The sequence below is a fragment of the Muntiacus reevesi genome, chromosome 4 (assembly GCF_963930625.1).
Source record: "Muntiacus reevesi chromosome 4, mMunRee1.1, whole genome shotgun sequence".
Taxonomy (NCBI): Eukaryota; Metazoa; Chordata; class Mammalia; order Artiodactyla; family Cervidae; genus Muntiacus; species Muntiacus reevesi.
Genome location: NC_089252.1, coordinates 147,115,853 through 147,137,650, shown reverse-complemented (window position 1 = coordinate 147,137,650; position 21,798 = coordinate 147,115,853). Strand labels below are relative to the sequence as shown.

Genomic DNA, 21,798 nt, shown 5'->3' with positions numbered 1-21,798 from the left:
ATTAAATATTTCACTGAAATACAATGGTATGCCACCCTCCCCCCGCCCCCATGCTGGTTACATTATAAAACCAAAGTCCATGGGCCTCCCATCCACTGACTCCCCCACCAACTGGCAAGGAAGGGGGCAATATCAGCCCAGGGGAAATGCATGGTTGGCACTGCGGTGCGGGGAGCCAGGGTGCAGACAGGCCCCTTCCACTGGCAAGAAGCAGACACAAGTCACTCACTTCCGCTGCAAGTGAAGCGGTCTTCCTCTCTGGTCTCCTCACAGCCTCATCCCCACCCCAGGACCCCATGCAGAACCTTCCTGTCCAGGGCTGTGGCTGAGGGAAGGGGAGCTGACTTCATCTGGACCACCTAGTCTTTTCTCTTCTCCTGCCTTGGCTAATGAAGTGACTGATGGCCCACTTGGTTGATACATGAAGATCCCCCAGAGCAGTCAATACAAGCCAGAAACAACCTCTGCAAGGAACTAGAGTCAGAAAGGGCATGAGGAAGGGCAAGAGTACCATCTGCCCCTTCCAGTCCCCAGAGTCAGCAACTCTGGGACCCTCTCCCCTCTGCCTCTAACACCTCTGAGACAAAGTGATCTTCAAGCAAAACTGTGGCCAATGCCTCAGCTTCAACAGGTGCAGAGAAACCAAGGTACCAACTCATTCAGGCCAGAGGCAAGGCTGCAAGGAAGCAGGTGAAAGGCAGGCGCGGACAGGAAGGGAATCTAAGGCCCAGCCCTCCTAACCCTCCTGCCAGCCCTCGCAGGCTTCATGGGGACTGGGGAGCATGGAGCACGCTGGGCTCAGGCTGCAGAATGGGGACGGCTGAGGTCCGGGTTCCCCTCTCCTTGCCCCTAGTACCAGAATCTGGGTCCTCAGGGGATCCCATGCTACCCCAGCCCCAAGGCTTACCACGTCCCAGGATACCACCTGGGGAAATCCAGGGGACTCCTGAGCCTCTGCCCACCAAACCCCAGAGAGTTCAAGTGCAAGGATCATGGGGGCTCCAGCAGGCGCTTGGGTCCCTGCCCTAGCAGAGAGACAGTCATGCTGCACATGTGGTCCCCACATGGCAATTAGGGATTTGGCACAAAAGACCTCCTCGCCCCAGTCACCCTCCTCTTGTTACCACACCCCATCCCACTCCTGTGCAAAATGGGCATCTGTCTCCATCCCTTGAAATCAGACATCCTGCCTTATTCCCAGAAGACAGGCCCACAGGAAAGAGGCAACCCAGGGTGGAGAGTCGAGGAGCAGGAGCGCAAGGACACACAGACCTGGAAAACAGACACACACACACACACGGACCACCGTGCACACACAGTTAACACAGACACACAGGCCCTCCCCAGCGCCAGAGGCTGAGAGGACAGGTTTAGGATCAGGGTTGTCTTCCTCCAGGCCCTGGTCCTTTTCTATTTGGCAATAGAAGGGGTAGAGATGCTCTGTGTCCCTTTCAGCAGACAGCAAGAGTGCGCAGGGGCAGAGCAGCCTGATCTGACCTTTGGAGTCTGGCACTACCTCCATCCCTGGCTGGCCTGCTCTCTTTGGCACCTGCAGGCGAACGTCCACCTTCCAGTCTTCTAACATCCTCATGCACGTGCCTGCTCCCTGGCTGGGTGTTTTCACAGTACCAGTGAGACCAGATGCCCCTCTCCCTGGAGCTGTGCAGGAACTGGGGCTAATCTGAGCTGTCAGAAGTTCCTTTGTTCCCCTTTGGGGACAGATCGTGGGACTAGGATTTGGCAAATGGAAACGTTCCCCTGAAATATGGACAGAGCTGCGTCTCCCGAGCCTCTCCCTCCTTGGCCCTGTGTCCCTGAGGGAGAGCCGGCGGGGTGGGGAGGGCCCAGGACCCATGCTGGGGATGCAGGCACGGCAAAGGCAAGCGTGGAATAGGCACTCTTCAAGCCTGCCCCAGTCTTTGTACAAAAGATTCCCAGGAAAAAGGGAAAGGAAGGCCCAGCCCTGAGCCTGCTGCCCAGACAGGGAAAGGGGAGGTGTGAGAAGCTGCCATTTTAATCTCTCAGGCAGGAAGGGTCCCCCGACCTTTGCTGCTGCCCCCTCCCCTGCTCCCAAAAGCTGGAAGAAAGGAGGGAAAGCAGCCCTACCCTAGTTTTAAAAAGTCACTTGCATAATCCTCTTGGTATCCCCTCATTCACCAGCCTGAGGATGTGGCTGAACACAGCCAGCTGGGGTGTTCCCTTTGTGATCAGCAGGGTCTGGAGGCTCAGCGCCCCCTGCCACAGCTTCCCCCAGCGAGCACAGAATCCACCCAAATGCCCACCTTGGTCCTTTCAGTTGATCTGTAGCTGGGCCCTGCTAACTGCTGGGGCCCCCATTGAGGAAGTAGGTGGTCATCTCCCCCTTGCCCTTCACCTTGACCACCCCTCGACACTCCAGCTGGTAGCCCTTGGCCGCTAGAACCTGGTACAGGTCCGTGGTCACCTGGGGGGGGTGGGGTGGGAGGGGAACCTGCTTAAGCCAGGATCCTTCCTGCTGCATTTGCAGGGGCCCAGGGGTTCTCTGGTCATGCTACTATCTCCCCCCATAACCCCCTCCACCAAACACAGAATATCGCCGCCCTACCCCTGTCCTGGCTGACTGCAGAGGGGGGCCTGTGGAAGCTCCCCACACCCAGACCCCTCCCAGCTTCCGCTTACAACCCCCTCACCTGGATTCGGTCGGGGACCCCGGTGCTGTCCATTCGACTCGAGACATTCACTGTGTTCCCCCAGATGTCATACTGTGGTTTCCGAGCCCCAATGACGCCTGCCACAACTGGGCCCATGTTCAGTCCTGGGGTGGGCAGGGATAAAAGTAAGAAATTGAGAGCAGTGAATAATGTTTCCCAGTCAGCCCAGGGAGGCACCACCTCCCGGCACCTTTAGAAGGACCCAGAGAAGAAACTAGAAACGGGACAAGTCTCCTGGTTGTAAAGAATGCCAAGGAGCTCCCCTGAGTCAGAAGGACTATGCCAGAACAGCAGCTAATCCACCAAAGGCTCATGCTGTGCCAACCGCTCTGTAAGTATTTTACACTATCTCAGTCTCTCAAATCATCCCCATTTTATAGAAAAGGTACCTGAAGCTTACAGAAGTTAGGTGACTTGCTAAATAAGCCCATAAGTGGAAGAGCCAGAATTCAAACCAGACATTCTGACTCCAGAACCCACGCTATTAACCACTCCCATCCACCGGCTCATCTGGGAGGAAGTGGCTCTTATCAGACCAGCCACAGATAGGGACGTAGGTACTGGTATCTACATAAACCTGGTCTTGAATCCCAGTTCAGCCATAACTAGTTGTATGACCTTGGCTGAGTTGTTTACCCACTCTGAAAATCCAACTCTTTTCTGTAAAAGGGGATAATAATGTGAGGACTGATATGTTAAAAAAAAAAAGGCTGAGACAATGCTTAGCACATAGGAGGCCCTTAATAAATGGTATCTATTCTTAACATCAGATGATATAGGAAGTGGGAGAAAAGGAAACCCCCACAGGACTCCTGATGGGGAGTCTGAGACGCCATCCCCAGCCTGCTGCCTCAGCTTCGCCCCAGAAACAGCCCTGGGAAAAATGTGCCATGATCCAGGCCCTCTTACCAATCTTCATCTGGAAATTGTTGAAGGAGTGCTCATTGATGTGCTTCATCTGCTCCATGAGCCGCATGGCATAGTCGGCGAGGGCAGTGATGTGGGAGCGGCCCACCTGGTCATAGGTGCTGGCGTTCAGCCCAGAGGCAGCCATGTAGGTGCTACCAATTGTCTTGATCTTCTCCAGCTGCCGGAAGCGCTCCTCACTGATGATCTGGACAGTACAGGGGACCTGGCTGTCAAGGCAGAAAGGCCAAACCCAGCCCTGCCCCAAGGCTCCTTCCTGGCTATGCTCTGGCCCCCTGCCCCACTTTCCTGTCTCAATACTTCTCTCCAGTAAGTGAGCCCCACTTCCAACTACTGTTCTTGGTGCTGGGCTAGGAACAGGGAAAACGTCTCCCTTACTAGGCAGCCGCCAAAACCCAAGCAGGAACTTGAGCACCCAACTCCAGGTCAACTTCGACAGCTCACTACAGAACCCAGGACCACAGGAGGGATATCAGGCATCAACCCTCACCTTTGGGGAAAGAGTCCCGGACTGAGGAAGTGTCTTCTCTCCAGACCTGACCTGAATGTTCAGGACGCTTCCTCATATTTTACTTCCATTTTCTCTATTTAGGGGATCATCTTGATTACTTGGCCTCATGAGGCCGTACTCTACAGATTACCAGCTCCTTCTTCAATGATATCCACTTGCTAACTCTACTGGCCCCTCCACAGATATTCACGTCCTCCTCTGCTCCCCAGTAACAATGATCCTGCCCCACTGGAGCTGACCCTGCTGCCTGTGACACATTCGTATCTGTCCCCAACTTCACTGTGCCTACCTTTACTCCTGCCCTTCACATCTCTGGGTCTCATCAGAGACCCCTCCAACTGGGGCCTTCTTATCCAAAGTTCTTCCCACTTCTCTGGTCCCCATATCCCCCACCCTCTGCCAGCACCAGCTGAGGACAAGTACCTCATCAAAATCAGCAATGATCTCGTTGAGCAGTCGCAGGCACTCGACACCTTCGTTGTTGGCCTCCAGCTCCACATAGAACTCAGAGAAGTTGGCAATGGAGGCGAACATGACAGCCACACACTCACAGGACTGATAGTAGAGCTCATCGTTCCGGCGCTCCCGGGCCAGGAAGTGGGCAGCCACGTCCTTGGGCAGAATGTTATGTAGCAGCCGCCGGTTGTAGGCCTGGAGCTCTTCCATCTCCTCCTTCTCCCCTGTTGCCTGTGGACACCACACCCATCACCCACTGCCCAACATCCACAAGGCGTGGGTATAGCGGCCAACACCTGGAGAAGGGTATCTGAGGGAACCGCGTGGGAGAAGAAAACCAGGGAGAGATGAGGCCAGAGAACAGGCAAAGGGGCCGAGGAGGCAGGGACAAGATGAGGCGGGGGGTGGGGGTGGGCACAGGGAAAGCATGGAGCCAGGGTGGGCTCAGGGCAGGCTGAACCTTGACCAGCCTAAGAAATGCTTGACGTGGCCCAGGCTCCGCCCCAGGAACCACCCACCCACCCCAGAGGCCTGCCCTGTCACCTGCAGCTTCCAGAGGAAGTCCAGGCGGGCAGTGGACTCCACCTGCTGGGCATGCAGGTACAGCGCCAGTGCGAACACCAGTAGAATCACGGGGGTCATGTATTTGAGTGCCACCCTCCCGGCCGCTGGGCTGAGGGAAGCAGAGGCGGGCTCAGTGGCTGAAAGAGGCGTCTGGCAACCCAGCCCTTTGCTGCCCTGGAGCCTCACTCACCAGTCCAGCCCATCAGAGGTCTCATTGGAAGAAGCCCTGGCGGGAAGATACAAGAGACAAAGTCATTGGTTCTTCCTGGGTCAGAGCATGGAAGAGGAGATAGAAACTGCATTTACTGAGCACTGCAGATCAGGGACCAGGCCAAGGCATTTGCTTGTATTAAGAGCAGAGATTCCACTCCTGGCTTCTCTACCCACGAACTATGTGACCTGGAACAAGTTGTTTAACTCTGTAAGCCTCAGTTTCCTCATCAATACAAGAGTGATCAGATCTAAACAATGTGAGCAAAAGGCTTAGCACATCCACAGCTATAGAAAGCCCAAGTAGCACAATAAAGACCCAGCACAGTCTAAATTCTTAAGAAATGCTTTTAATTTAAAAAAAAAAAAAAAGACTTAGCACAGTGCTTGGCATCAGCAAGTCTTCGATAAATGTTAGCTACTATAGTCTTTACAACTACCCTGTGATATAGATGGCAGTGCCGTTTTACAGATGAGGAAACTGAGGCTCGGAGAAGTTAACTTACCGATCTAAGGTCACACAGCTAATAAGTGGCAGAGTAGGGATTCAAACTCAGCAGGCTGCAGAAGCTTTTTCTACCACATCATATGTTTCTGCCACATAAGGTGTGGGCTTTTACAGAGGAAAAGCCAGTGATGTCCCAGGCAGAGCCCTGAGGCAGGAGCCCGGGTTTTGGTTCCTTTCCTAGCTGGGGCTCTACCCCAAGCAGCTGTGTGACCTCCAAGTAGTTAAGAGTGGATATGAAAGCAACATGCAGATGCAAAAGGGAGTTTTTATTTTCAATGTCTAGCCTAAAGACAAAGGGACTTCCCAGCTCTGGGGTTTCCTTGAGGTGACTGCTGGGGGTCATGTGCACCTCCTTTCCCCCCATGTGAGGGGTGAGTGGTAGCATGCCAGGGCACAAAGGGCTCTCAGCGACCCAGCAGGGTCAAGAGGCTCCTGGGGGATTAAAGGGGTTGAGGATAAACTCACAAGCTATGGACGCCCAGCAGGAGGTCATAGTTGTCAAAGATGGTGGCCGGGGGACCCAGCAGAAGCAGTACCAGATAGACGAGCCCCAGGACAAAGATCATGGCCAACTTCCCGATACTACTGATGTGCAGGAAGACAGAGCTGGCCAAGAGACTCAGCAACACGTTCCCAATGAAGTACTGCGGAGCGAAGGCAGAGGAAGTCTGGGTGAGGGCAGAGGACAAGGCAAGCCGCCGCCTGACCTAAGTCCCCTTCTACAACCTCAAACCCAAGCCTCCTTCACCCTCCACACACCCCTACACCACAGCATGCCAGGGCTGCTCCTGGAGCTGGAGACTCTGGTGAGATCCTGGGTCCCCAGTGCCCACCACCAAGCCTGGCACAGAAAGGTCAAGAACTGGTACTGATCAGGAACCGCCCCCCCCACCCCGCCTGACCACTGCCTGGACACCTCGGGGAAGCTGCAGGTGGGTGCGGTGCCCTCACACAGGGGAGCATCCAGGCCCAGAGAGTAATTGAGCTGCTGCAGGTGGCAGGCGGTAATGTCAGCAGGGGTTAAATTCAGCATCCGGGCAGCGCAAGTCCGTATGGGGGTGTGGTTACACGTGAACTGCAAAAACAGGAGGAGGGGAGGTATATATTAGGGTAACTGAGGGAGGGGAAAGGTTACCAGGGCCATGCCCAAGTGCCTTATATGCCAAGAGGCCCCAGTTCTCACTGAGGGATAACAAAAGGCAAAGGGAGCAAGCCGGGAGGACAGGGGTTAACCTCGCTCCTGCTTTGGGGAGGAAATGTGTCTCGTTCCTCTTTGTAGCCGTAGGACCCAGAACAGTGCCTGGCACAGAGAACGAGCAGGAGAATTCTCTCTGGACCTTTACCATGCTGGCAACAGCGGAGGTGAACACAAGCAGGACAGAAAAGATGCCAACTGCGGTGCTGTGCGCCCTCGAGCGGACGATACTGCGAGACACACGTCGCAGGGCCTCAGGGAACAGCTGTCAGGAGGCAGGAGACGGAAACAGAGGCCACGTCACCCAGGGGATAAGGCCACCCAGGGCCAGGCCCAGTGGCAGAGGCCTGGCCCTCTCCTCCCTCCCCACTCCCGGCCTGGCCTTCCCGACCAGCCCTGGAAGGTCCCCCACGTACAGAGCCACAGGAGTACACAGCGCAGGTCAGCACGGTGACCAGTAACAGCACGAAGATACCGGCGTGGATCCCAAGCATCAGCGCGGAGCTGGGGGGAGAGGGCCAGCGAAGATGTTACTCTGGCAGATCTGGGGGTCCTTTCCCACGCCCTGGGCAGGCAGGGGGCAGGCCCCAGGACTGTGTGCTTGTGAGGGTGTTTAAGAAGGGTCCGGGAAGTAGGGGAGGGAAGAGAAGCCCAGCAAGGAGAGGCGGAGCTCACCGTGGGAAGACGAGGAGCTGGATGAAGCAGATGAAACAGAAGACCATCAGGGCACAGGCCACGTAGGCTCCAAAGCGGGGGTCCACCTTGCGTGAGTACTGAGGGACAGGAGACGGAGCTGGGCGCTGCCACTGCCCTCAGAAGGCGGGGTGTGGCCAGTCGGCCCGGCTGAGATGCATCCCCACAGTGCCCTGTGGTCACCCCCCACTGCCCAGAAACCTCTCCTGTTCCCTCACTTGTGCTCAGACCGCCCTGCCGGGACCTCCTCCTCCTGCCCTTGCATCCCCCAAACCTTCTTTTCAAGATCCTCTCTCTGGAAGGTGAGCAGGAACCGGCGCACATGGTCCTTGCGCAGCTGATCGATGCTGCGGGCGTCGATGGCCCGGCCCAGGAACTCATCCACCTCATCCTCAGGGTTCAGGGCATCCTGAGCACCCCGGCTGAGGGCAGAGGACATGGCTTCACCAGGTGCCTGACCACGGCCACGTGACAGGTGATGAGAGGGGAGGGGCATGGGCAGCACTCAGAGGAGTGTGAGCAGGGCGGGTGGCACCTGCTCCCACACGACACATCTGAAGTCCAGGGAAGAGGGGGATCTCAGCTCCCCACCACCTCACCCCAGGGTGCAAGTGCCTTCACCCACCCGCCCTCCTCAACAGCCTGACTTACTTGTCTTTGCTGGAATCATCGATGCCCTGGAGAAAGGGACAGAGTGTGTGAGTGAGGCGATGGGCAGGCCACCTTCACCTCTACACCCCTTCCCCGCCCCCAACACTGTGCTGAGGGCTTTCCCCATAGACTCTGGGGAGCCTGGGACCCCTGGGATGAAATCAGCCCTCCCATTCCCAATTCCAGGAACTACAGAGGCAATAGCCTCAACAAGGGAGGCAGAAGAGGGCAGGGGGATCTGAGTGCTGAGGGAAACCAGAAACCAAGGCCCGGGGCCAGGTGCGGCGGGACCCTCACCATCTGGCGCAAAGCCTTGGAGTCCTTGGTCCGGGAGAAGGCACGGTCAGGTACCCAGCGTGGCATCAGCCCCTCCATGGAGTTGGCGCGCGCCCGCTGTAGCTTGGCCAGCATGGCCTTCTCCTCTTTCTGTGTGGACAGCACAGGCACAGGCTGGGAAGAGGCGCCCAGAGAAGGCCTCTGCTTGCTCCCTCCATCTGCCCCTCTCCCCAGCCGCCTTGCCTTCCCCAACCCGACCCTGACCCGTTTCTGGCTGGCTCCCAGGATGAGGAAGGTCTCAATGTGCTGCTCCTTGAGGTAGGCGTTGCGCTCTCCGCCGCGGCCCGGCTCTACCTCATAGTCCCCATTCAGGTACTGCAGCGTGGCCCGGGTGATGTGGATGCGGCTGCGTGGGACAGGTGGGTAAGACCCGGGCTTACCCAATGGCTCCCACCCCTGACCCCCTGGACCCGCACTCACCCGGCCCGGCCCCCAGCCTCCATGTGGTTGGCCAGAGTCACGTCATTGGACCACACATCAAACTGCCACTTCCGCAAGCCAAGGACGCCGCAGTGCACACGCCCACTATGGATGCCCACACGCATGTTCACGTTCACTCCTGTCACCTCGCGCACCAGCCTGGGAGGAGATGGCCTGGCTCAGCTCTTGGTAGTCCTCCCCACCCCCAGCCCAAGCCCAGGCCTTGAGCTCGCCTCGGAGCCAAGTGGGCAAGGACAGACCCAGCCACAGGGCACACGGAACACCCTCGGCGGGACACAGGTAGGAGGCTGCAGAGGGCTCAGGGACACATGTGTGGGAACCCTGTTCGCCAGCAGGGGTCCAGCTGCATCCTACGGGACTCGGGAAGGAGATGAGGGATCACCACCCTCCCAGCAGGCCGACAACTGGCATTCTCTCCAGCGTAAATCCCCCCTCACCCTGACTCCCCCTGCCCCATCCCAGGCACTGGAGTCTAAGGTGCACATGGATCTTCACGTGGGCTGAAGCCTTTCCCCTCCCCAGGCATGGATCTCCAAGACAGAGAGACAGCCAAGACTGAGGAAAGGGCCTAAGGACACATCGAAGGGGAGGGGCAGGCAGGGCCCCCTCAGTCCCTGGAAGCCTGGGAGGTGCTCACGAGATAGCCTCGATCATGTCCACCCCCATCTCCACGCAGCAGTGGGCATGGTCTGCCCGGGCCTCTGGCAGCCCTGACACGCAGTAGTAACAGTCCCCTAAGATCTTGATCCTCAGGCAGTGATTTTCCTGAAGCAGAAAGAGTTGGGGGAGAGTCACCTTTACACTCGTACCACCCAGCCCACCTAGCCCACTACTCTCACTGCAGACTCCACGGGCTCTCACCCCCAAGCTGCTGCCAGAGAGGTGTGCCCTCACCAGGTCGGCTCTGCCCCCCAGCCCCAGCACCCTCACCGCAGCCAGCTTGTCAAACCGGGCAAAGAGCTCGTTCAGGGTCATGACCAGCTCCTGCGCCGTGCACTGGGACGCCAGACTAGTGAAGCCTTCAATGTCCGCAAACAGGATGCTGTGGAAGATGGCAGAAGATGGAAGGACGGCGTGGCCCTCAGAGACTCACAGACCTCCCCACCTCTCCCATTATCCTCCCCACCCCAACTCTACCTGACATTGTCGTGTTTCTGAATGTAGATCTTATGAAACATCATGTCTTCTTTCTTTGTGTTGATGTCTTCTTTCATCTCCATGGCAACGTGCTGGGGCAACACAGACAGCAGCAGCCGCTCCTAGACCAGTGGTTTCAACAGGGCACCGCTATCTTCCTGGCCTCACGCTTTAATCCCTCCTGGTCCCTCCACATCCCTAGAACCCTCCCTGACCTCTCTGGAGACCTGAGCTTCCCTCCTGGACCGTAGCCTGACCCTCCTCCAATAGAGCCCTCAGCAGACACACATCCTAGTCTTCTCTGACTACACCCCATTCAACCCCTCAGATGCATTCCATCTACCCTCCCCTCCTCTGACAGGCCACCAAGTCCAAAATCAGAGAGCCTCTGTGATGCAGTCAGGGGGAACCATTCACTACTCCATCGAGTTGCACAAGGTGGCAGATCCAACCTGCAAGCTATTGGCAGGCGGGGCGGGGGAAGGCCGTGATCTGGAAGAGCAGCCCCACCTGCTGCCGGTTCTCATGCTGCAGGTGCAGCCGGGCCTGGATGTAACCGCGGGTCTCTTGAAAGGCCTGGCGCTGTGACACCTCAGCCGGATAGTGAGTGCAGATGCCAATGACATTGGTGCAGAGGAACAGCAACATGTTGGCACCGAGCTGCAGAGGGGTGGCAGAGGCAAGTGGTGACCACCCCCAACACACACAGCTGCAACTAGCTAGGCTCTTGGCAGACGGACTGCTTTGGGGAGGAAGCCAGGATCCTGTGCCGTCTTCTCCAAGCCCAGCCCCACCCCTGAGTCCAGCTCCCCATTCCCCATAAGGGTCCAGCTCCCTGCCTGGCTCACCCGTGGTGAGAAATGTGATCTTCTCACAGCTCCTGGGATTGGACGCACCAGCCAGGGCCAGGTAGGTCACAGGGCCTGCCCCAGCACACTCTGACTCCCTGCCACACAAACACCCCAAACAAAAGACATGCTGCTGCTCCAGCACGAGGTTCTCCTCACAGGACGACACCCAGGAGACCTGAGCGCCAAATCTCCCTGTGCGTGCCCAGGACAAGTCACCTCATCTCTCTGGGCTGTCTGCTTGTCTGGAACCTGGAGAGGGACAGTGAGATCTCCAAGGTTCCTCCCTACCCTGACATAAATTAATATGATAATAATGACTACTATTATCATTACTGGAGCTAATTTGTTGGCTATTTACAACATGCTTGGATTCTATAGGTGTGCTCTATACATTAACGAATGCATTTCTTACAACTCTATGAGATGGGGAGCATAATCTCATTTTAAAGGTGAGGGACTCAGGTGCACAAAAGTTATATAACCTGCCCAGGATCTCACCATTGGAAGTAGCTGGTGTGGGACTCGAGTACAGAACAGTCAGACTCCAGGCTGTGTCCTAACCCCACCGTGTACTACAGCCCACGTTCCCAGGACTCCAACTCACTCCACTCACCAATGCTCTTGAGGCCCACCTCAGAACCCAGGCTTGGGAGCCATCGATTCCACTGACACGAAGAATGCTTCTGAAGTGGGATGGGGTGCCACCACTCCTGGCCACCCCCAACACTTGGTCCAGCCAGGTCCCTACACCCTAGGACCCCAACCCAAAGGTATTCCATCCTCAGTCAGCAGCAGCAACAGTGACTGGAGAGTGAGTCTAAGGGAAGCTGGCCTCAGTGATTCTGGAACTTCAGGGGTTAACCTGGCACTTGTGGCTCCACCCCAGAGTTGGCTGGGGCAGGGCTCTGGTTTTGGGAGAAGGGAGGGCAAGAGCACCAACTGGAAGCCCGGAGTTCTGGGCTCTGCCCGGAACCAGGATTCATCCTGCAAAATTGGGCCTGTCACTCAGTCTCTGGGACCTCGGCTTCTTGTTCCTTGGGTAAGACGGAGGGTGGGCCGGCTAACCCCCGGCCATTCCCAGCTCCCGCCCTCTAGGATTGGTCTCCCAGCTTCCCTTCTCTGTGCAGCTCACAAGACCCCCCCCCTTCCCAGCAGCAGGGGTGAAGAAGGGGGGCACACTATCTCCCTCGGGGGTTTCTAAGAATAGCCCCCAGTGGGGGAGAAGAAAAGGGGGGGGCAAACCAGGCAACTTCCCTTCCTGGCCCCAGGAGCCCAAGAGGAAAATGTGAGTCATGGTGGAGGGAAGGGGAAGGGGGACAAGAGACTGAAATAGATCTGTACACAGACCCCGATCCGACTGTGAGAAAAAATGGCTGCCAGGGCAGTGTAGGACATGCCAGGCTGGACTGGGTCACCGGGTGAAACGGCTCAGCGTGTCTGGGTGAGTGGGTCAGAGGACGATGAAAGGTCTGGATCTGGGAAGGGGCTGTCCAAGGACCACAGAAAAGAGGCCAGAGCCCCACCCAGAAACCTGAGAGCCAACTGGGTGCAGGGAATCCTCAGTTCAGAGAAGGGGTATGGGCTGCCCTGGCCCCAAGGACTGGCAGTTTTCTCCACTCGCCCCAGGAACATGCCCACTGAGCCCCACTGCTTGGGCACCCTGGAGAGGCGGGAGACTGGCACAGTCCTGGCCTCCAAGGACCTGTGCCTCCCTAGTCAGGCCCTGGGCTTGGCTCTGGGCACCAGGCCAGCAGAGAGCAGGGAAGAGACACCCATCTACCCCAGAAAGGATGGGGGATGGGAGGTCCCACCTCCAGGCTCCTCCTTCCCCAAGAGGGCAGTCCAACTTCAATGCCCAGTGTGACAGCTCCCCTGGAGAGAGATGAGGGGCTACCAATGGCAGAAGGACCCTGGCCCTTTAAGAGATTTGACAGCGCCCTGCGGGTATGTGCTCCACAAACAAACTGGCTATAAGGTTACTCTTAAAAAGGTACATTCTGTTCCACAGGCGAGGCAGGGAAGGGCATCATGCCAGAGCACCCAGCTTCTCATCCTGGGAGCCCCAGGCAACTTCCGCTTTGTGGGTGGGGCTGGGTGGGCTACAGGCCACAAGCTCTGGGCAAGGTAGAGCAAGAAAGAGGATCGCACCATCTACACCAGGGGCCAACGGAGGGATCACAAGGAGGGTCGGGGAGCTGTATCTACAGCAGCCCCAAAGGCTCAGCTGGCAAAAGCCCCTGTGCCTGGTCAGGGGAGGACATGAGACAGCCAACTCCACTGGTTCACGTCTCTCTGCAACGGACGTCCCGGGAGCCCCTGCGCTGGGTCCCATCCCCCCCAGTCTCCCCACACCTCGCTGCAGGTGAGACCACCACCCTGTGGGGCTCTGCTCCGCGCTGGCAGAGGGCAGGGCCCAGACAGCAGCATCACGAGGCAGACACCATCTGTATCTCCTCTTTACAGAATGGGAACCTAAGACCAGGAGAGGCAAGATGTGCTGTCTGTGCGCACACAGAGAGGATTTCAGCCCCTTGGACAATGAGATCTGCCTGCAGCCAAGCTCTTACGAGAGCCTCACCTCACATACCACTCAGAACCCAGAAGCAGAAGCCCACAGGGGCAGGGAGCCTCAAGGCAGTTTCCAGAGCCCTGGTGCTCAACGGGAAGAAGGCGAGATGAGGTCGGAGCCTAATACCCCTCTTGTCCACAGTCCCACCCCAAACTACTCCCAGCCTAGGAGAGAACAGACCAATCGAAAACCTACTTGATCCCCCCACATCACCACCAAGAGCTGCCTAGAAGGCAGACACCAAGCCTGGAGTCTCCGATTGGGGTCAGGGGTCAGGGTAGGATATAGCCTCCCCTGCCCCTCTCAGCCTTGCCCCACCCAGGGGCTAAATATCACCTGCCCTCCTCCAGCCCTACACTGTGTCTCTACAGATTATACTGTTTCAAGAGCCTCAGACTAAAGAACTGCGGACAGTGGCCCACGGGAACAGAGCACAGGGTCTGCAGCCTTCCTTCCCCTCCTCAGGGCCTTCTGCCCCAGATCCCAGATGGAGACTGACCCCTGAAACCGGGCCTCCCAACCCCTGCCCCCCTTCCAGATCCAGCCAGACATCCCTCACCCAGTGTCCATCCAGGACTCACCCGCCCTCCTCATCACCAGACCCCTTCTCATTCCTGGCCTGATGCCCCAAGGCCTACCTCCCCGACCACCCACCTGCTTCCAGAGGAAGGCATCACCACGGTTGAGCTGCCAGGCCAAGATCAAGTGCAGGGTGGAGAGACCCAGGCCGCTGAAGACAGCGGCCCGCATGCGGATGGGGAGGAGTGTGTAGGTGATGTAGACAAAGAACACCGGGCACCAGAGGCCTGCAGACGGGCTGTGCGGGTCGGCTGCCAGGGCGCCCCCGACCTGCACGGCCGCCAGGATGCCCAGGACCACATAGCTCACCACCCACATGGCGTCCTGGCGGAAGCTGTGGCGGTTGCACACCACCATGAGTGCCACGAAGAGGGTGGCGGCGCAGGCCAGCAGGGCCACATAGGCGGGCTGAGGGCGGGCGGGCGCCGCGTGGAGGGCCAGCAGCACGGCCGTGAGCAGCACGAGCACCGCCATGAGCAGCGTCAGGCTGCTCTGATTCATTTGGAAGAAGTACCGCTGGTATAGGCGCTCCAGTTTGGCCGAGCGGAACTGCTTCGACCTGAACACCTGCACCAGCTGGCGCCAGCAGGCTCGCCTGCTCCTGCTGGCCACGCTGGGGGCTGCCTCAGCCGCCACGACGGCCACGGCCCCGTCAGGGTCCTCGAAGCCCAGGGCCACCGCCCGCAGCCCCAGCTCCGGGCCCTTGCCTGGGCCGCCCCTCCGGATGAAGGCCTCATCCTGCCAGGGGCACCGAGGGGCAGCGGCGGGGGTTGGGCTGGGTGGCTGCGCACCCTGGAGGCAGCTCATGTAGCGGGGCGTGCAGAAGCCACTGGTGCGGGTCCCGCGGCGCGGCCGCTGCTGCCCATTGCGTTCCCCCCAGGCTGTTTTCCGTTCATCCACTTTGGGGACCAAGAGGCCACTAAACCACGACATCCTGCGGGGAGGAAAGGAATGAGACGGTGTCAATACCCCCATCACGGGCCGCCACCACCAGCAGCTCTCACAGAGCACTTCCTGCTGCCACGCTGAGCGCTTCGGGCACATCCTCCTCCTAAAATGACTCTGAGGAAGACCAGGGTAGCCCCAGTCAACAGGTGAGGAAGGGTGGGGTCACCTGCCCAAGGTCAAGCAGCCACACAAGTGTAAGAGCCGAGATTCTAACCCAGACCGGTCTGACTCCAAAGCAGTTCACTTAAACATCCACCTCTTCCCTACAAGGCACTGATCTGGAGGTCACAGACTCGAGTGCCTGTCAGTGAGAAAAGCCACTTGGCTCAGGAGAGCGGGGGCTCACCCCAGACAGGGGCGAGCACCACCCCGCACTGGGGGACTGGTGTCCCAGTGGAATCTGATCTGGTTTTTCAACAGAAGCTTTTAAAAATAAGAGTAGACTTTAACACGATATCTCCTGGTTTTACATGTTGGCAAGGGAGTTCCCTGGTGGTTCAGTGGTTAAGACTCCACTCTCCCAAAGCGGGGGGCCCAGGAGTCATCCCTGGTCAGGGAACCAGATCCCACATGCCGTGTGGTGCGGTCAAAAGATTAAAAAAAAAAATTAAACTTTGGCAAGTAACCAACATTTCTCAATACTGCAAGCCAAATAAATCACATCTATGGAATGAATTCAGCCTGTGAGCTGCCAACTGGTGACCTCTGTACAAGCGAGGATCTTGCACGCGTGCGCGCACACACACACACCGTGCACTTCACCAAGTGAAAGTCAAACTCTCCCCCAGGTTCCAGCTTAAATGTAACTTCCTCAGGAAGGTGTCCCAGGCCCCCACCCAGACTAGGTTTGGTCCCTTATTCACTCTCCATGCATTCCCTCCATAGTACTGGTCACAACTGAAACTAAATCATCCCTTGGAAAAGACCCTGATGCTGGGAAAGACTGAGGGCAAGAGGAGAAAGGGGCCACAGAAAACAAGACGGTTGGATGGCATCACTGACTCAGTGGACATGAGTTTAAGCAAACTCCAGGCGATGATGAAGGACAGGGAAGCCTGATGTGCTGCAGTCCTTGGGGTCGCAAAGAGTCAGACAAGACTTAGAGGCTGAACAGCAACCACAACACCCCTTGTTTATTGTGTGACTCTGCCCCCAGACTATAAATGTTATGAAAGGAGGGATGATACCTAGTTTGTTCAGCACTTTATCCCCACCCCCAAGTACCCCGAGCATTGAGCCTGGCTCATAGTAGGTACTCAACCAATTTATATGTTGAAAAGATAGGAAAAAAGCAAGCTCAAGGGACTAGTTCAAGAGAAGCTAATGTGAAATAATAACTAATAGCAATAATCCTATGATTCTCCATCTCTCACTGTACTCTGGTTCACTTAGCCTCTTTGCTGTTCCCCAACACACCATGCACAAGCCAGCCTGGGACCTTGGTGCTTGCTGTCCCCTTTGCCTAGAACAAGGGCTCCTCCAGGTCACAGCTCAAACACCCCCTTATCAGTCAGCTTTCCCTAACCACTCTATTAAAATAGCAACCCCCTTTCCTGGCGCTCCCTATCTCTCTTCCGAGCTTTATGCTTTATTTTTCTCCACTGCTCTTATCGGCAACTGCCATTTTATATATTTTTCTTATTTGTTCATTGTCTTTCTCTCCTAACTGGAATGCCAACTTCACGAGGGCAAGGATCTGGGCTGGCTCTGCTCACTGCCACATCTGCAACACCTAGAAGGGTCTAAATGAATGTTCACTGAGTGGACAGGTGGGTTGGGGGATGGATGGATAGATAACACTTCCATTCACTTTCCCTCTGCTTTGAACGATTATCTGATCATCACCAAAACCCTATGAGGCTGGTCCTGTGGCCACCCAGTGCACGGGACAGATTTGACAGCCAAACAAAACAGAATGAAACTGAGGTCCACTGGAGTCTTACACGGCCGGCCCAGGCTCAAGGGATCACGAGGAATCAAGTCAACCCCAGATCTCACGTCTCCGGGAGGAAAGTGTCTTGACCTGGGGCGGGAGGACTCCCTGACAACACCCTGGACGCGTCTCCAGCTGAGCGCAGCTCAGGAGAAGGTGAGGGTGAGAGCCCCGCCACCATGGACGCCTGTGTCCCCTCCAGGGCTCCATTCTTCCATGCCAACGGGGCACCCTGAGGGGTTCCCCACACAAACCTGCAGAGCTAGCAGCACTGACATTTGTACTCACGAGAGGAGTACCCAGCACTTGCCCACGTGGCCACAGGAGCAGTGTTTCAAGCTCACACCCAGGGACCCAAGGGGCAGAAGGCAGCCTGGGGACCTCTCTGCACACGGGAAACCCCCATTCCCAAGCACACTCCGCCACGTTCCCTCGGTGTCCTTCGACCCCTTAACATCAGCAACTGCACCATCTGGAGAAACAGATCAAAAACCCAAGACTTCTGGTCAGGCTGGTGTTTGGAAAAGGTCACCGAAGAAAGCCTGGCTCTTCAAAACAGTTCCCTGGAAACGGGGTCCTGGGAATGAGACTAGGCTTCAGACCTTACTGTGATTATTTGCTAGCTTCACGGCCTCGGACAAAGTTACATCACCTCCCTATGTCACTTTCTTCATCTGTAAAATGGGAATAAGAAGAGTTGCAAGGAAAGAATAGAACAGCCCCTGCCACGCATGTAGTACACACTTACTAAACATGAGCTCTTCTCCCCGCCTTTCACCACTTTGAACCTAAAAGCCTGTCAACGTCCAAGAGATGGAAAGAGAGGAAAAGTCATGAGCAAAACCCCACGGATGCCAGCCAGTCACGTGTCACTATGTCCTCAACTGTCAGTCTCCAGAGCTGCATGAGACACAGCCCAGAGCAAGCAGGTTGCCCACTCCCCGTGATATTTTGCTTAAGCCTCCTCACTCTCACCCTCCCCTGACCTGTCCTTACCACCCCCCTCCCCACCATGGCCAGACCTCCGTTCCCAAAGGACCTGTTTCTGGCCATGTTCCCAGCCCCCTGGAAGCACACCCTAGCATGTGGCTTGTACTCACAGAGGAAGGCACAGACATTGTCCAGCAGAATGCATGACCCTCCCAAGAACGCTCTGACCCCACAAGCGGATAGCTTCAGAGATCTGTAATTGTCCAACCAACTGCAACCATCCCACCCTGGGCTCCACTCCAGGCGCTGCCCAACTTGGGAGAACTCACTCCTGGCACCCCACGCCAGGCTGGTACGGCAGGGAACAGGGCAGAGTACTGTTCAAAGCCACAAAACTTCCCTGTATGGGCCCCCACCCCTACATGTCCAGGAACCCAACCCTGTGAACCACAGACCACCCGCTCCTCCCCAGATGCCTGTGCCCCGGACCGCTCCTCCCCAGGCTCCTAGCCTCTTTGCTCTCTCACCGATCTTCTGCTCCAATGCAGATTCAGGCACCTCCGGCTCCATCTGGGAGCTGTGTCCATGCAGCCTGGCAGACCCAGGCCCAGGGCCCCTGACCCCAAATCTGGATCCTCCGGTGGATCTGCGACTTGGAGCATGAAGCAGGCCAGGCCCCAGCCCCAAGGATGGCTGTACTCGCTGTTTCTCCCTACACCCTTTGCTCTACACCCTCTTCCTGGCCAGCTCCTGTCCCCATGACCCCTCTGCCCCTGCCGTCCTTGGCAAAAGGAGGCTGGGGGTGGGGGGGGGGGTGGACTTTAAAAGGACTTCAGAAAGTTGATGGCAGAAGGCACTGCCCAGGCCAGGCACCTCAGTGCCAACACCACCCATGAGGCTGGGACGTGGGCCTCAATTCCAGGCCTATCCAGATGTGAATGAGCCCTGCCAGGGCCTGTATCAGGAGGTCCGGCGACCCTTCCCCTCCCTCCCCCAGCCCCGGTCTCCCTGAAGATGGCACTGAGCTTCGTCCTCCGCCACAGCCAGAAAACCCCCATCAGGGTTCTCCAGTCACAAGGCACTCGGGTCAGGGGAGGCTGGGGGAAGAGAGTCCACCGCCTGACTCCTGATTCGAGCTCTTCAGTGGGGCCCCAGAGTTGTTCTGAATAAATTCTGCCCTAACAGCCGGCCAGCACACCAACCCTTTCTGTTCCCAAGGTCTGGGGTGAGGGGGGTGACTGCAGGCAGGGGGCACCCCTCCCTCCCTTCTTCCCCAAGCACAACCACACTCTACCTCAAACTCCGAGACGCACCCACAGCCCGGCTGCAAAAACCTCAGGGCAGCCCCTCCCCCCCCGTACATGCCTCTCCCCATCTTCCCCGCCGGCCGGGAACTCGCTCCGGGTGGAGAAAGAGAAGCGCCCGGCGAGGGGTGAGGGTGGGAGCCTGCAGCCCGGGACCTGAGTCCACCGTCCCCCATCCATCCCCTCCCGGACTTCCCCTCCGCCAGTCCCGACGGCCCGGTGCTCCCCGCTCCTGCGCGACCACAGAACTCTCGGGGGGCCGCGCGGGAGTCCGCCCGCCGCCGCGCCGAGACCCGAGCGCCGGGCGCCGCCGCCTCCCGCGACGCTCCTCCGCGCGGGCTCACCTGCCGGCCGGGGTCGGCGCCTCCCCGGGGCCCCCGCCCCGCTGTCCCCGCGGGCTCCGGCCGGCCGGCCGGCAGTCCCGCGGTCCCGCTCGGCGCCCGTGCGTCCCGGCCGTGCCGCCCGCCGTCCGCAGTCCGCCGGGCCCGCGCCCCCTCCCTTGTTGTCCAGCGCAGCCGCCCTCTACCCCGGATCCAGAAGTCCCCTCCCCGCCGGCTCCCGGACTCCCCGCCTTAAAGGCACAAGCTCCTTTTGTCTGGGCACCCCCTCCCCCCCGCCACCACCCCGGACGCCCGGCCGAGCGGCCCGACTCCCTTCGGAGGAACGGGGTAGGGGCGAGCGAGACCGAAGAAGAATGGAAACCCTCCCTGCGCACGCCCCCTCCTCTCCTCCGGCCGCTCCCTCCCCCAGTCTTGGGAAAACAGGCGGCTACTGTTCTGGGATCAAGACCCCGGGGAGGAGCCGGCCGGCCGGCCTTCTCCCCACTTCCCTCCACCCCCGGGCTGCCTCCTCTAGCATGCTCTTCCCACCCTCACTCCCAGGGTCCCCCCACGCGCAGGGGAAACCCACTCTCTGGCAGCGATTACCCAACCCCCCTCCCGCCCTCGCCCCGCGCCCAGAGGGTCAGCTGCCTTCCTGTCGGGGTACCCTGGGACTGAACGGGTGCCCAGCACCCACTCCTCACCCCTCCTCCCTACCCCAGCCTCCACCCCGCCATTCCCGCCCCGCCTGCCACGGCTCTGCTCGCTCCCGAGGGAACTCGGTTTAATAATTAATAAAGATTTCATTCCACAAGGCGCCAGGTGTGTGCGGCCTGCTTCCCCACACACCACTTTTTTCCTCTTCCTCCTCCCTCCGGAGCACTGGCCCCACGTGAATCTCCTGCACCCAGAGCCCCAGGGGGACTGAGGGAAGGGGCACTCACCACGTGGCCCCGCTCTCTCTGGGAAGCCGCTCCCCAGGACCTGCCCATATGCAGACACACACACACACACACCTGCACCTTTCACACACACACACAAACACACACACACACACACACACACAACTTTTTACCCAAAGGGTTGTGCTTCTCTGTGGAGTGGGGGTGGGGTGGAGAGAGGGTGCATTGCTAAGGTACTGAGAAATTGTTTGGGACTCATTTATTTCCCACGTTTTCAACCCGGAGCTGCAGCCCAAGTAACCTGGGTGATGGGAAAATCACGTGGAAACCGCTTTAACCCTTTGAGGGTTAGAAAGACGGTGTCGCCGGAAAGGAGAAGAGGGTGGGTGAACTCACCCAGGATGTAGGTGATTCTGACTTTAGAGGAGGTGCCAGTCCACCCGAGCTGGGGAGAGGGCGGCTTGTCAGCCTTCCCCTGGAGCGGCTGGCAGGGTCCTCAACCAGACCCGTAGTTCCTCCTTCCTTTGGCAGCGCCTTCCCCACCCGAGGTCCCAGCCTAGATATCTGAAGCTGCTCTTCTGACCCAGTCCTCCCGCCCTCCCTTGCACTGTGCTTCAGGACCCAACTCTTGTCCTTGCCAAACTCCTACTAGGATTCCACTGGGGCCTTTCAGGGGGCCTCCCTGACGGTCCAGTGGCTGGGACTCCGAGCTCCCAAATTGCAGGCGGCCTGGGTTCCACCCTGGTCAGCGAACTAGATCCCACATGCCACAACTAAGACCTGGTGCAACCAAATAAATATTTTTTAAAAAAGAAGAAAAGCCTCTTTCAGTCACTTATCAGGCATATATAATTGCAAACTCTTCATCTAGGGTTAATCATCACTTACTCTCTTGGTGCCTCATCTATGAAATAGAGATAAAACTATCTGTCTTGTCTTTTCTTACAGAATTTTCAGGATAAGCTAGAAAAATGTTGGTTAAAACGTATGAGTCTCAGTGGTTCAGGCCTGGCCTGTAATTTGACCCTTGGGGCATTTCTGCCTGACTTCTCCCTTCAACTAGGCAGTGTTCTGACCACTGTCAAAATTTCCTCTCTGATCTGAATCTAGTATCTGCCGTTTATCTCTTAGAATAATATGTTT

General features: G+C 57.7%; 1 protein-coding gene across 3 annotated transcripts; it reads right to left on the bottom strand.

Annotated features, from left to right (window-relative positions):
• Positions 1-58: 58 nt before the first annotated feature.
• On the bottom strand, positions 59-19,937 carry ADCY6 (adenylate cyclase 6). Of its 3 annotated transcripts, none has more exons than XM_065934518.1 (22): positions 18,657-19,474; positions 14,394-15,252; positions 10,830-10,979; positions 10,320-10,441; positions 10,113-10,224; positions 9,820-9,947; positions 9,162-9,320; positions 8,946-9,087; positions 8,703-8,831; positions 8,406-8,431; positions 8,029-8,176; positions 7,737-7,834; positions 7,478-7,565; positions 7,210-7,326; positions 6,783-6,941; positions 6,332-6,510; positions 5,339-5,374; positions 5,128-5,257; positions 4,552-4,815; positions 3,600-3,804; positions 2,670-2,794; positions 59-2,443 (listed from the first exon to the last, which is right to left on the bottom strand). In XM_065934518.1, exons 2-22 carry the CDS (start codon positions 15,249-15,251, stop codon positions 2,318-2,320), a joined length of 3,501 nt encoding a protein of 1,166 aa, XP_065790590.1. In that variant the 5' UTR covers position 15,252; positions 18,657-19,474; the 3' UTR covers positions 59-2,317. The 3 variants fall into 3 exon arrangements, with proteins under 3 accessions (XP_065790590.1, XP_065790589.1, XP_065790591.1); XM_065934517.1 differs by lacking the exon at positions 18,657-19,474 and adding an exon at positions 19,778-19,937 and having other exon boundaries at positions 60-2,443; XM_065934519.1 differs by lacking the exons at positions 14,394-15,252; positions 18,657-19,474 and adding an exon at positions 11,784-13,643 and having other exon boundaries at positions 63-2,443.
• Positions 19,938-21,798: the final 1,861 nt, after the last annotated feature.

Bases quoted from the DNA above. Each gene is read 5' to 3' on its own strand.
- ADCY6 (XM_065934517.1), bottom strand. From the start codon at position 15,251: ATGTCGTGGTTTAGTGGCCTCTTGGTCCCCAAAGTGGATGAACGGAAA. The intron at 5,375-6,331 runs GTGAGTTTATCC...TCTTCCCGCCAG, and splicing joins CTGCTGGGCGTCCATAGCTT to GGCTTCTTCCAATGAGACCT. The intron at 2,795-3,599 runs GTAAGAGGGCCT...TGCCCACCCCAG, and splicing joins CAATTTCCAGATGAAGATTG to GACTGAACATGGGCCCAGTT.